Genomic DNA, 12,461 nt, shown 5'->3' with positions numbered 1-12,461 from the left:
AAATACACAGTGTTGGCTGTCAAGTGCCATTTGACTTGGGCAGGACACATGGATGGCCGGTGGGCGAGATTAACAATTGGGTGGCAAACAGAATCGGAAACGAGCCAGAGAGGATATCCCCCCTCCCCCGTGGAGATGAAATCATCTCGCGTGCATGTGCGAGGTGGACTCTTCCGTCACAAGACTGCGAAGGATGGCGAGAGGGCTTTGGGGGAGGAGGCCTTCTTGCAGCAGTGGATAGATCATGGCTGATGAAAACATGTTGTATGTAATGTGTTCATGTGACCCATGCCACTGCCCGAGGCTGTTGCTACATTGACGACTGTGTTTCACAAATCATTGATTCTTGAGAACTCCGAATCGTGACAATTCACCGCATTGCCGGGGGAGTGGTGATTCAGCCTCGGGGTCTCTGTTTTGCTCATTCGAGGTTTTTTTTTGTTAAACCGGCAATTTCTTCAGTCCACTGATCATTGGCAAAAAGCCATTCCGGCTCCACAATAAACAGGCTCGTTTCATTTCACAAATGAATGTCATATTCTCATCAATGTTTAACCTGGAATTAAGTCAGGGCCCTTAAGCCGGGACCTCTTTACCATGGTGAGTCACAGTAGAATCATCGTACAGCCTTCTACTGAATTAACACCGAGCAGCTCAACCTGCCGCATAAACAGAGTTTATGATAATAATAATAATAATAATTCCCTTCACCCAGAGAAACCTCACCGAGTCTCAAGACCGGTGGCGGCTCCTGCAAAATCTCTCAGGGGGGGAAAATGTCTGGATGATTGATAAGGATAAGGTCCACCCATGCAATGGATAAATTAACAGCTTAAGCATGTAAAGGCAACTTCACTTCTTTAATATTAATGAAAAATAGAGTGACTCTTTTAATACATCTTGTTTGTTTCTATACTCACTATTAAAACAAACCACTCAAGTTTATTTTATTAAAGATTCCACTCGGTGGCAACAAATTATATTGTTGGATGAAACGTGCTTACGTATGATGACGTAAGCACGTATGATGACGTACGTTAGGGCGAGCCCTCCCGGAAGCCATAGAGAATGCATTGCAGCGCCCCCGTTCGAAAAAAAACATCTTTGAATGTAAGTCTATGGGGCCACTCGGGGCGATTCTCAGCCGGAGTGAAATCGCCCAAAAAGAGGCGGTACTCCACAGAACGTGACATGATGCTGATTGGACTATATCCAGAGGCACAGTGACGGCTAGCGTGACTCTGTGGTTGAATGACATTGGTGGTGCGTCGCCCAATCGCCCTAATGAAGAAACCGCCCCTGCTCAAGACTCTTTTTCAGGAGGGTTCCATTTCGGAATGCACGGCCAATTCCGGTGATGTGCATTTGGAACGTGGCAGAAAAACTGGTATAGCTGGAAAGATCAAACCCGTCATGCATATGAGGAGGTACACGACTCAAAGCTCCATTTCCTGGCCACCTCATAGCCCAAGCCCCAACACCTGATATTCTGAGATCAAAATGATAAAGCGCTTGACGAGCGCAGGCTGTACAACTCCCTTGAATGAACCTGATAGTGGGCAGGGTTAGGGCAAGCTCAGCCTAAAGTTCTTGCCTTAAGTTTCATGCGACACACTCACACATATACAATCCCTATCATTCGTGACCCAAGTAAAATGCCTAACATGAAGTGCGATGTTGGAACGAATAGAAAGCTCGCTTGTTAGCCTGCTACCAAGTAACCAGTATACATATACGCTCTATTGGGCAATATAATGGGTATCATTCTCATATTGATGACTGCTCGTCATAGTGTTTGTAAAATCGTGGTGGAGCCAGCTCCATTGGTAGCAATGGGGATATAGGTTTTTTGGGTTAGATCGCGTAAATATATAAATGTGTCGTTAAACCCGCCACCACCCGACAGACAATTGGTAAGGTTTGTCACGTAAACAGAACGCGGCAATTTGTTACTAGTACAGCACACCGGTGTTCATATTTACACGATCTAACCCAAAAAAACCTATATTATGGATGATATTGGTCGCGAAAGCCTACGTGTTAAATCTTACGTAGAAAAATCAGTCACTATGGAATATGATAGCCCAGGATTACGAATCACAGCCACAGTGAACTCAGTTCCATCATCATCATCATCACCACCATCATCATCATCTCTGGGGTCAGTAAATTGATGGAGGCTTCACTACTTGGTGCTGGAGTAGTCAACAGCGGTTGCACTATGGGGCAGACTGCTCCTTGCCATATGAACGTGGAATCACCATATCTAGCTCAAAACCGTCAACGGAAATAAGCACTCGGTCCCCAAAACTCATTCAAGCCTGGTGTATACCAAGTCTTCTTTTGTTTTACGTGCGATAGTTTTTTGTTGCTTATAATTTATTTATCCCATTTCTAAATCCACGGCGTGGAATTTGAAGGGCCTCCCCCTTAGCTACTCGCTGCATTCCTCTCTCTCCTTGGCAACCGTTGCCGAGGAGGCCGCAGCATTTGAAACTGACGTGGCTGGGCTGATGTCATTATTGTGCGTGTCTCTGTGAACGGAATACCATTACGGCTCGGCTCCCTGCCTCTCGCGTAGAAAATGTGCTCCAGGGCAGAGCAACATGTGGCTACGGTTAACCTTCACCCAGATGCGCGTGCTTGTCTGCGATTGTGTGTGTGTGCGAATGCCCTTTGAGTGAAGTGAAGAATGTTGTTTCATTAAAACTGGAGGAAGATTGTTTTTTTTTACAAGCGTCACCACCCTAATGACATGGATTACCATCAACATGACCGCTCTTATTACCATCGTGACTTTCATAAATAGCATTAACGTATGGTTCAGAGAAGTAATCTTTAAATATCACAATTATCATCCTGACTATTATCAACACCATCATCATGAACATGATCATCATCATCACATCCATCACGAGCATTACCTGCTGGATCTTATTATGCAGTAAACCCAGACTCTCTCAGACTAAAGAGGAATAACCTCTGTGGCATGAATGTCCTCCCCCCGCCAGCAGCCCCCCCCCCCCATTGTCCCCACCCGTATTCCCAATCAATCCCCACTCGATTATAAAATGCAACGCAAAACAAAAACACGTGACACACACATTTACTGCCTCTGTTGGCAAGGCTGCTGCGATGGGATCCAGTCATCCTGGCACAATGAGTTCTTCACACAAACACACACATATACAGTGGCGGCTCCTGCAAAATCTCTCAGGGGGGGCAAATGTCTGGATGATTGATAAGGATAAGGTCCACCCATGCAATGAATAAATTAACAGCTTAAGCATGTAAAGGCAACTTCACTTCTTTAATATTAATGAAAAATAAAGTGACTCTTACAATACATCTTGTTTGTTTATATACTCACTATTAAAACAAACCACTCAAGTTTATTTTATTAAAGATTCCACTAGGTAGCGATAAATTATATTGTTGGATGAAACGTGCTTACGTATGATGACGTTAGCACGTATGATGACGTAAGCACGTATGATGACGTAAGCACGTTAGTGCATGCCCTCCCGGAAGCCATAGAGAATGCATTGGAGCGCCCCCGTTCGAAAAAAAACATCTTTGAATGTAAGTCTATGGGACCACTCGGGGCGATTCTCAGCCATAGTGAAATCGCCCCAAAAGAGGCGGTACTCCACAGAACGTGACATGACGCTGATTGGACTATATCCAGAGGCTGACAGTGACGGCTAGCGTGACTCTGTGGTTGAATGACATTGGTGGTGCGTTGCCCAATCGCCCTAATGAAGAAACCGCCCCTGCACATATATAGACCAGACTTCCCAAGGGCACCCACTTTTAGCAAGCACATCAGCACATCTTGGAGTGGTATGCACCTGGGCTAAACTTGACATCAATCCCATCTCATTGAAATTACACTTTGCTATTGGGCTCTTTTGTCCAGTATTCTTGCCGGCGTTTGTAATGTACGAAGAGTGAGTGATTAATAGGTCATCAGCACGCAACGTGATTGAAAGATAAACATGCCCTATGTAGCCTTTAGAGGCTGTTGGAGCAAGCGCTGTTTGCGAGCACCTATTGATGCCACCACATTGGACGATCACATGGTGCAGCCATTACTACACCCAGGCGCCTTTGTCTCCCCAGCGTTGATGTTACACAACACTCCAAGGAATTATTTAACATTTAGTCGACCTTGGGGAGGCCAAAATCAGTTCAGATATACATTTCGGATATTAGCTGTGGCTGGCAATAGAACTCAGGTGACTGGGTTCGAGACACCACTGCTCCCCATCAGTCACACGCACAGCCTTGTATGCACATATGCACGCATCGTGCGCACAATTAACTGACCTTGCATATGTAGAAGGCGTACTGCTGGAAGGTGTAGAGCACCACCTCTTCCAGCACAGACGCCGCCTCCTCCATTGCCTCCACGTTCTGCGTTTCATCGTCTGTGCACAGGCATTCAAGACATGTGCGAGAAAGAGAGAGAGCCTGGTCTCGCTTATCGCTGTTTTGCTTTCGGGATCAGAACCCGATTAGAAGCAAATCTTTTTACAGCCTTTCCATGACTGCCGGGAAAGCACGCTGGCTCGGTCCGTGAACCAGACTAACCGGCCCCAGCCCGCACTCTCATGGCGGGCCTAGCAGGACGATTTGGCTCCAAGCGGTCTGCTGATGTGAGCTCAAGAGCTCCCTTCCGTAAGGGAACGGTGCGCTTTCACCTGGGCTGCCCTTGGAACTAATTGCGACACCAAGGGGTAAACTCACATATTGGATTGCGCTATCAATCGTGGCAAGATGTTAACTACATCGCCTGGAATGAAGGAGGTTGTGGCTTCGATACTGACCCTGACGCTTGTATATTTGAAGTTTGAATGTTCTCCCCTTGGTAGCGTGGATTTTTCTCCGGGTCCACCGGTTTTTCCCTCCACATTTAGAAACATGGGTTGAGAGTATATGGCTGCTCAAAATTTGCACGTGATAAGCCACTGTGCCGAGCTATCATTTGTGGCCAAGTCGCTTCTGAAAAATTAACCCGTAAAAACTAAGTTTTTCACTATAAATCCTTTATATGCGTGGCATCGGGGCGGCTAGAGTCCTCTCGTCCTCTGGCTTGAGATGGCTGCCACCTATGGGTCAGATGATTGTGTGCCAGCATTAACCAATTGGTAAATAAATGTAATTTTTTTTCCCTAAACAGTGTAAAATTTTGGAAATTTTTTTTCACAAAAATTCATTGTCACGCACAACGAGTCTGTGTGCAAAATGTCAGCTCGATTGGATCACAGGAAGTGGGTTAAAAACGACCGAAAGATTTGCACGGTCCTAAGCAAGCAAGCGAACTTAATATAAAGGATTTAAAAAGAGCTATATAGCTCAGGGGGCCTAACCTGCTAAAATATATTTTAAAAATAGTTTAAGTCTCTTGTCCAACCCAACTTTGGGGCCACATTTTCTTTCATGACAAATAAAACTTGTGCTTTGAAGTTGCTTCTTGTGGCTCAGGAAGTTTGGGAACGCAGATCAGAACTACGCTGTTGATCCTGGAACGGCCCAGAACCGGTCCTGGAAACCAAGCATGGCTCAGCCAACGGTCAAGGGAGCATTTGCCTCGTCCATCACTGCAAATCTGACAACATAGTTGTGAAGGTCTGTGGTCGATCCAATATACAATAGGTAGAGAATGTATGACTTTGTTTCATTGCTAAACAGACTGCAATCCCTCTGGGATGTCTGTAATAACCTGTAACAATCGAAGTATGGGGGTATGCTAAAGCTAGGTGTGGAACTTCCTTATTATGTATATGGGACCTTTTTGCCAGTATCAAAAATGATGAAAAATAAGAATAGGTTTTACCCTTTCTGGCAATAAAACAGTTGTTAAAATGTTCAAACACCACATAGAAACCTTTTGCAAGGCATCAAGTTTGCATTAACCACACGTACTTGTGGCAAAACATGCACAGAAACATGCTCTGATAATTTGTGCATTATTATACATTTCTTATTTTGCATTAATGCACGTAGAACTTCTGTCGCACCGTACATAGCCAACCGTGCTAATCGGAGATGCGAGAGTAAGTAACATCGCAGGGGCCTGTATCTCCATCTGAAGTGCCGGTCAAGCAAATGCAGCAATGGGATGATAGTTGGCCGAATCAACGCCTGACTGCAATTAGAACTCACGGCCTTCCCACAGTGGGTCCAGGAGTGTAATCATAATAAAAAAAACTCCTTAATTTATCCAGGAAACCTTTACTGAGCCTCAAGACACTGTTTTTTTCTCCCAGGAGGCTCCTGAATTGTGATGCTGGGCTGGTTAATTACTGAACGTTTATGCACGTGGGAGGAAACAGGAATTCCTGAAGAAGCCTCATGTCTGTTTCATTGCCTCGTTGTTATTGTTTTGATGTCTTGTTTTGTTTTAATTACTCTCTGTGGTTTTAGTCCGACGATGATGACAACGACAACGTTTGCGTGCTGCCTGCACATGCGCAAGCATGCCTATGTGTGCGTGTATTCGCGTCCCAACGCGTGTGCACTCCTGCGCGTTTTCCATGCGTGCCTGCACGCCTGCCGTGTGTTTGTGCCAAACGAAAAAAAACACAAAAGATAAAAAGGAGACGGTAAACTAGACCAGAGAAATCGTGCATACACATGGGTTGTGTAATGCTTAGCGTTGATTTAGCAAATAGAGAAGCTGATAGGTAGCTGTCAGGGCAAAAACGCACTCGCGGACATGCACGTGTATGTGTGCGCACAAGCAATATATATGTACAAGAACAGAACTTGTCCTTTTTGCGCTGGATTATGTCTCCAGGTTTTGGGAAACTCTCTGATCTATGTGGCCGGTTTTCAATAGGATAGGTAACTAAGGCAAAAACCTTCCACTACGACCCTGTAAACATGCAACGTTGGGTCAACATCGGCATGTGGTTGCAACCGTTGAACCGTTGGCCTAATGTATCATGTTTACTGGTAAGTTTGTTCATTACACATTGGAACATCTAAACGAGAGATTCATGCACGCCCCTGTGGTGTATGGACCGACAACGCAAACGCATGAACGCATTTGGATCTACGGTTGAAATGCACCTTACAAAATCAAATGATACTTTTATCATTTGGAAATCGTAACAGACAAGGCACACACGACTCGATTAAATCACGACCCCAAATCCGAGGCGCCTCGGGGCGAGTCGCCACGTACGTTTGCCGGTAGCGGCGATTCGCGGCATTATTAATTTTTCGATTTAAAGCTTTCGTGACTGCAGGGATTCATCTTCTTGGTTCTTTCGGGTAAAGTCACGTAGAAGGGAAGTAATAAAATAATAAAAATAAAACATAATAAAATAATTCTCACGACGTTTCGGCCACAACGCAAGCAGCCGTCCTCAGGTGAAGACCAGGTCTGTCTCCCCGACAGACCTGGTCTTCACCTGAGGGCATTATTAATGTTTCGTTCGGGTGTGCGGCGTTGCGCTTGGTCGCGCCGCTTGGCTCACCTGCGTCTCCGTGGGCTCGCGCGTTGCCCCGCGCGAGCCCCGGCCCAGGGTTGCGCAGGAAGGCCAGCAGGTGCAGCGCGTTGGCGAGCCAGTGGGCGACGGGCTGCAGGGCCCACACGAGGCCCGGCACCTCGCTGGCGCTCACCTGGCTCTCCAGAGAGCTGCAAAACAAAGACAAAGATCCCCCACCCCCCGTAGAGCATGAACAGACTGTTGGGGCAAGTGCTGTTAGCGAGCACCCTATGAAGGCCGTCACGGCGCACGAGGGGGTGGGGTGGCCAGCACCACAACCGGCCGCTTTTGTCTCCCAAGTGATGATGTTTACACACCGCACCAGGTGCTCATTTCAGGCTGAGACGACCTAGGAGAGGCCAATGACCGATTCAGATAATCGTCACCGGTGTTGGCCGTGAACGCAATTCAAACTCGGTTCATGGCGCAGCACGCGAACTGCAATACTGCCGCTCCACACCGAGAGCTGCACACACGTGCACAGCCACACAGATCTCCCCCCACCCCTTTATAAGACTGTTGGGGCAAGGGGCTGTTAGTGAGCGCCTATTAATGGCGAGGCACGTAGCCATCATTCACAACCCTGAGTCCTTCCGCCTCCCCACTCACCTTTCAGGATGCTTTTCAAGGAAATCCTTCGTGTTGTCCTAAAACGAGAGACAGCGAAGGCACATTAAGGAGGCAGCGAGCGTGTTGCAGGCCCTTGCAAGCGAGCCTCTGTCGAGGTTCGCGTCGTGTCGCGGGCTGCGCTGACCGTGCGAATGGATGCCAGCCTCCATCCACGTGCCTCTGTTGAACGTCATGAACCGTTTTATAAACCCGGGGGTCACTCTTGCAAATGAGACGGGGGTTCTCTTTTGAGTGCTCACCAGGGTAAACAAAATAAACCTGGACTTGTTGAGTTTGAGTTCGCAAGATAGTGTGAGGACTGCTCTATGGTACAGTTACAAGCAGAACGCCATTCTCTATCTCCAGGCGATACAGAGTGGAGTTCTGCTTATATTTGCTTTTACCCATGATTCTCTGTAACAACCACAACAACAACAACATGATGAGTCTGTATACGACATGGCAGAGTTAAGTCACTCCGTGACCAGTCTCTCCATCAACAATGATGATGTTAGGGAGTGGTCGTTTCTCCAGTTCAGATCGGCATTGATCACCGCCTCGGGTTTTGTTGTTGCAGGTGACGCGAGCGAGGTGATTAATTCACAGTTACATGGAGGAAAGCAGCAAAGGCCTGTGTATTGTACCATTAGGTCCGGCCAGACCTGTTCTCCTGGGAGCCTGCATGGATTTATTGCCTGGGAAAGCAGGGGTGAAGGTCACAGACTGCCTGACCTGAAGCCACAAGCACACCTCCGTATGACGGTGGGCGCTGGTGGTGATAATGGTGGTGGTGGTTTTTAAGTCACTGATAGACTAAACTATAGAGTTTACTCACACGTGCAACCAACCAGTTTGTTCGTGGTGCAACGTTCCTTGAAAACCCTGTGCTCGTTCTGTGCAATATTCACGTTTGTGTTGCTGTGCTCTTCGTGTAAAATAGCCAGGCAGCTGGCTAAAACGGGATCATCCGTGTGACAAAAATACAACTCAACTAAGCAAACTGCTTTGTGAATGATTATGATGATAGTGGCTGGGATAAGGGGTATGATGATGGATGATGATTATGCCTGGATGATGCTCAATTGGGTGGAGCTCATTTCTATTGGCAACTCTGCTGTCAGTTGTTAACATTCCCATGACAGCAGCCAGCCAGTCTCTCACCATCACAATGTTGACTTCCCATACAGCGGTGCCAAGGTTATTAGCTCACAGAGGATGATGGGCGAAGTCGATCCTCGATCGAGAACATGAACTAGCGTCCTGCCGAGTTTTAGCACTCCAGCCAGAGTCGTCTACTTCATAACATTACGGTGCTGCAAAGAGACAAAGGTCCTTCTCCTGTAAGGGGCCGTCCATAAATGACGTCACGCCATTTTGGACGATTTTTGACCCCCCCCCCCACCCTCGTCACACGGCGTCACAAAAAGTCAGACCCCCCCCCCAAATGTGACGTCACAAAGCTCTGCCACCCCCCCCCCCAAAACCATATTTACATTTTGAAAATATAACATGCTTCAAATCGCTTTAAACTATTGTCATTGTGGTGCGTATTTAATGTGGCGCTGCACTCTGGTGTTGTAGGAGAAAACATTTAAAAAAGAGTCAATTTAATTAAGTAGAACGTGTTGTCTATATTATTTAAAGTTGCGCATTTTGATGCGACGTCACATTTCTCAACCCCCCCCCCCTCGTCACACATTGTCACAAACGTCTGACCCCCACCCCCCCCAGGTACGTGACGTCATTTATGGACGGCCCTTAACCTAACACAGTCTGTTGGGGTCTATGGGAGGGCAGAGCACCTATGAAGGCCGGCATGGCACACAGCTCTATGTCGGGGTGTGTCAGTGAAGGTGTTGGCCCTTCCCATCGTGTTGGGGTTTTCAATTTACACCTCGCCTCGTCTGTTGGGGGCAGATAACAGCGCAGGGAGGATCACGGGTGCTCACAAACACTGCCTTTAATAGCACCCACGGCTGGGCGATCATTAATGTCAAGTAAACACGGCACGGGGGCTTCACAATGTTCTTCACAGCAGCTGTGATGGAAACGTGCATTGTGCGCCGACTGTATGTGGACTGTGTGTGTGTGTGCTTGGGTCGAGCGGTGGCACAGTGGTTAGCGCACTGCGCCCTGGACCCAGCGACTGTTTTTAAATTACCGCACAATTAGCGAGCGTTATACTCGAAGTGGCTCCTGGGTCTCTTCGAGGTAGACTCAGCCTTAAATGAGTATCAGTCTGTGAACATCAGCAGTGGGGAGACAAAGGCGGCTGAGTGGTGGTGGCCACACCACTCCCACCATTGCTGACCAATTGTACGTTTGTATGTATGCGTGTACGAAACTATGAATTGTGGGTATTAATTATCTCACGAACGTGGGTAACGACGCACACGAGCAGTGCTGCCTGTGTAAGATCCTACCAAATCGACGGGGAAAATTCAAGTAGCAATTAAGAAATGTTGACTTAAAACTTTCGTGACTGCAGGAATTCATATTATTTCGTTTTTTCGGTAAAGTCACGGAGATAGAAAAATAAAAATAAAGTGAATACTGTACTGGCAGTCTATAATAGTCGACTGTAGCCTGGTTCTATAACCTGTAGGTTAATGCACCCAGCTTAATAACCATTGCTACAGCCTACATTATAGACTGCCAGTACACTCACTCTGATTAAGAACCAGGCTACAGCCTACATCAGTGGTTTTTGTTTTGTTAATATTTGATTATTTATTATTTTTATGAAATTTATTTTTATTATTATTTTTCTATCTACGTGACTTTACCCGAAAGAACCAAAGAATAGCAGTGAAGAAGTCAGAAAGAGAATGAGACATGGGTGGGGGGCAGGGGGGGGGAAGTCAGTCTCATCGTCAAGGATGAGAGACTGCAGTGGCTCAGACATCGAATAACGACGGATCCCATTCAAGAGGTTTCATGAAAACTGATGCGATGGAAACCCACACAGGGGAATCGGAAAGAGATGAAGGCACGGGCCCAGACACCTCGCGCCGATGAGAAGACACGGGACCACGGCCGCAAGATGCAGCAGACAGGGCCTTGGCACGATGATAAAAATGCAACGCTACTAACAGCAGAGACCCGCAGCGAAAGATCGCCAAAAGGTGGTGGGGAATTTGCGTGATGAACAAGACGGTTGGCTACGTACGATGCGAAAGAAGTTCAACGTGCATACAGAAAAACATGATGACACCCGGATGCTGTAGGAAACAAAAGCATTGTGAATAACACGAAAGAACCAAGCCAGCTGCCACCACACGCTCAAGGCTCTCACAATGCAACACTCCTGGCTCCCCCACTGAATGTTCACGTACACACACACACGCCGAATGCCCGTTACGCAAACACCACCCGCGTTCTCAGCACACTGCTAATTCACGAACGAGATGGCAGCAGTGCCATGTGTTTATAGCCCCAGTGAGTCATTCCTGTGAACACTCGTTATAAACTACCACACCTGGCCATACATACAAGCGTATTATTGTAATTGCTCAAGGTAACCTGTGTGTGAAATGGGTTACATATTAATCGTGTGACTATTCAGATGATGTTCTTACGTCACTTTGGGCCCGAATCATCGCAGGGCCTTTGTCTTTGTGCCCCTCCGTTCATCTGTCTGTCACCCACTCGCCCAGCTATTTCTGAGCCTCTTTGTGTTTGCACCTCCAGTGATTTAGCCAGGATTTAAAACTTGGGGGATGTAATGGGGTCGTACGTGCGCTCAGAGGTCCTTTAGACATCGTACGACTGTTCATTAGTGTGACTGTCCGTCTGTTAGTCTACGAGTCGAAATTTACCTACACCACCAATATATTTGTATGTTAATTAACTTGTCCAGCCATCTCTCCATCTTCCTCTCTGTTTGTTCATATATCTGTCCCAAGACATTCCATCCATCTAATCTGGCTATTCAGCTGTCTACCCATCCATTCGTTCATCTGCTACCTGTCCATATGTCTGGGTCTAATGTTTATTCGTATGCCTGCTTGTCCACTGATCGTTCTATCTACTATCTACCTGCCCATGAGTCTTTCTTTACATCCTACATCCATCCAATGGTATGCTGATCCATCTCACCGTTTGTCCATCTGTCAGACTTCCATTGTCTCTTAATCTGTCTCTCTGCCCATTCATCTTGTCCATCAGTCTGCCGTACAAATTGTTAATTCATCTACCTGTTCATCCATCTGCCTGCCTATCTGCAGGGCCATCCAGATATTAATAATACAATAACAATTTGGATTAATATAACGTCTAAATGTGACCACAAATCAAGAAGCTGAAAGAAAGAAATGACCATCGATATATTTTCAGCCATCCATCTGTCCATAC

General features: G+C 46.8%; 1 protein-coding gene across 3 annotated transcripts in view; it reads right to left on the bottom strand.

Annotated features, from left to right (window-relative positions):
* Window positions 1–12,461, bottom strand: part of LOC133353558 (ras-interacting protein 1-like) — a 35,316-nt gene that overhangs the window by 10,657 nt on the left and 12,198 nt on the right. For all 3 annotated transcript variants that reach the window (XM_061569881.1, XM_061569882.1, XM_061569883.1), the window contains exons 6-8: window positions 8,109–8,146; window positions 7,488–7,648; window positions 4,330–4,430 (exon numbers count right to left, since the gene is read on the bottom strand). In XM_061569881.1, the coding sequence (XP_061425865.1) occupies window positions 4,330–4,430; window positions 7,488–7,648; window positions 8,109–8,146 (300 nt within the window). The remainder of the gene's footprint in view (window positions 1–4,329; window positions 4,431–7,487; window positions 7,649–8,108; window positions 8,147–12,461) is intronic.

The sequence above is a fragment of the Lethenteron reissneri genome, chromosome 44 (genome assembly GCF_015708825.2).
Source record: "Lethenteron reissneri isolate LAM-NWPU_2019-01 chromosome 44, ASM1570882v1, whole genome shotgun sequence".
Lineage (NCBI taxonomy): Eukaryota > Metazoa > Chordata > Hyperoartia > Petromyzontiformes > Petromyzontidae > Lethenteron > Lethenteron reissneri.
This window is presented reverse-complemented; position numbering and strand designations above follow the sequence as displayed.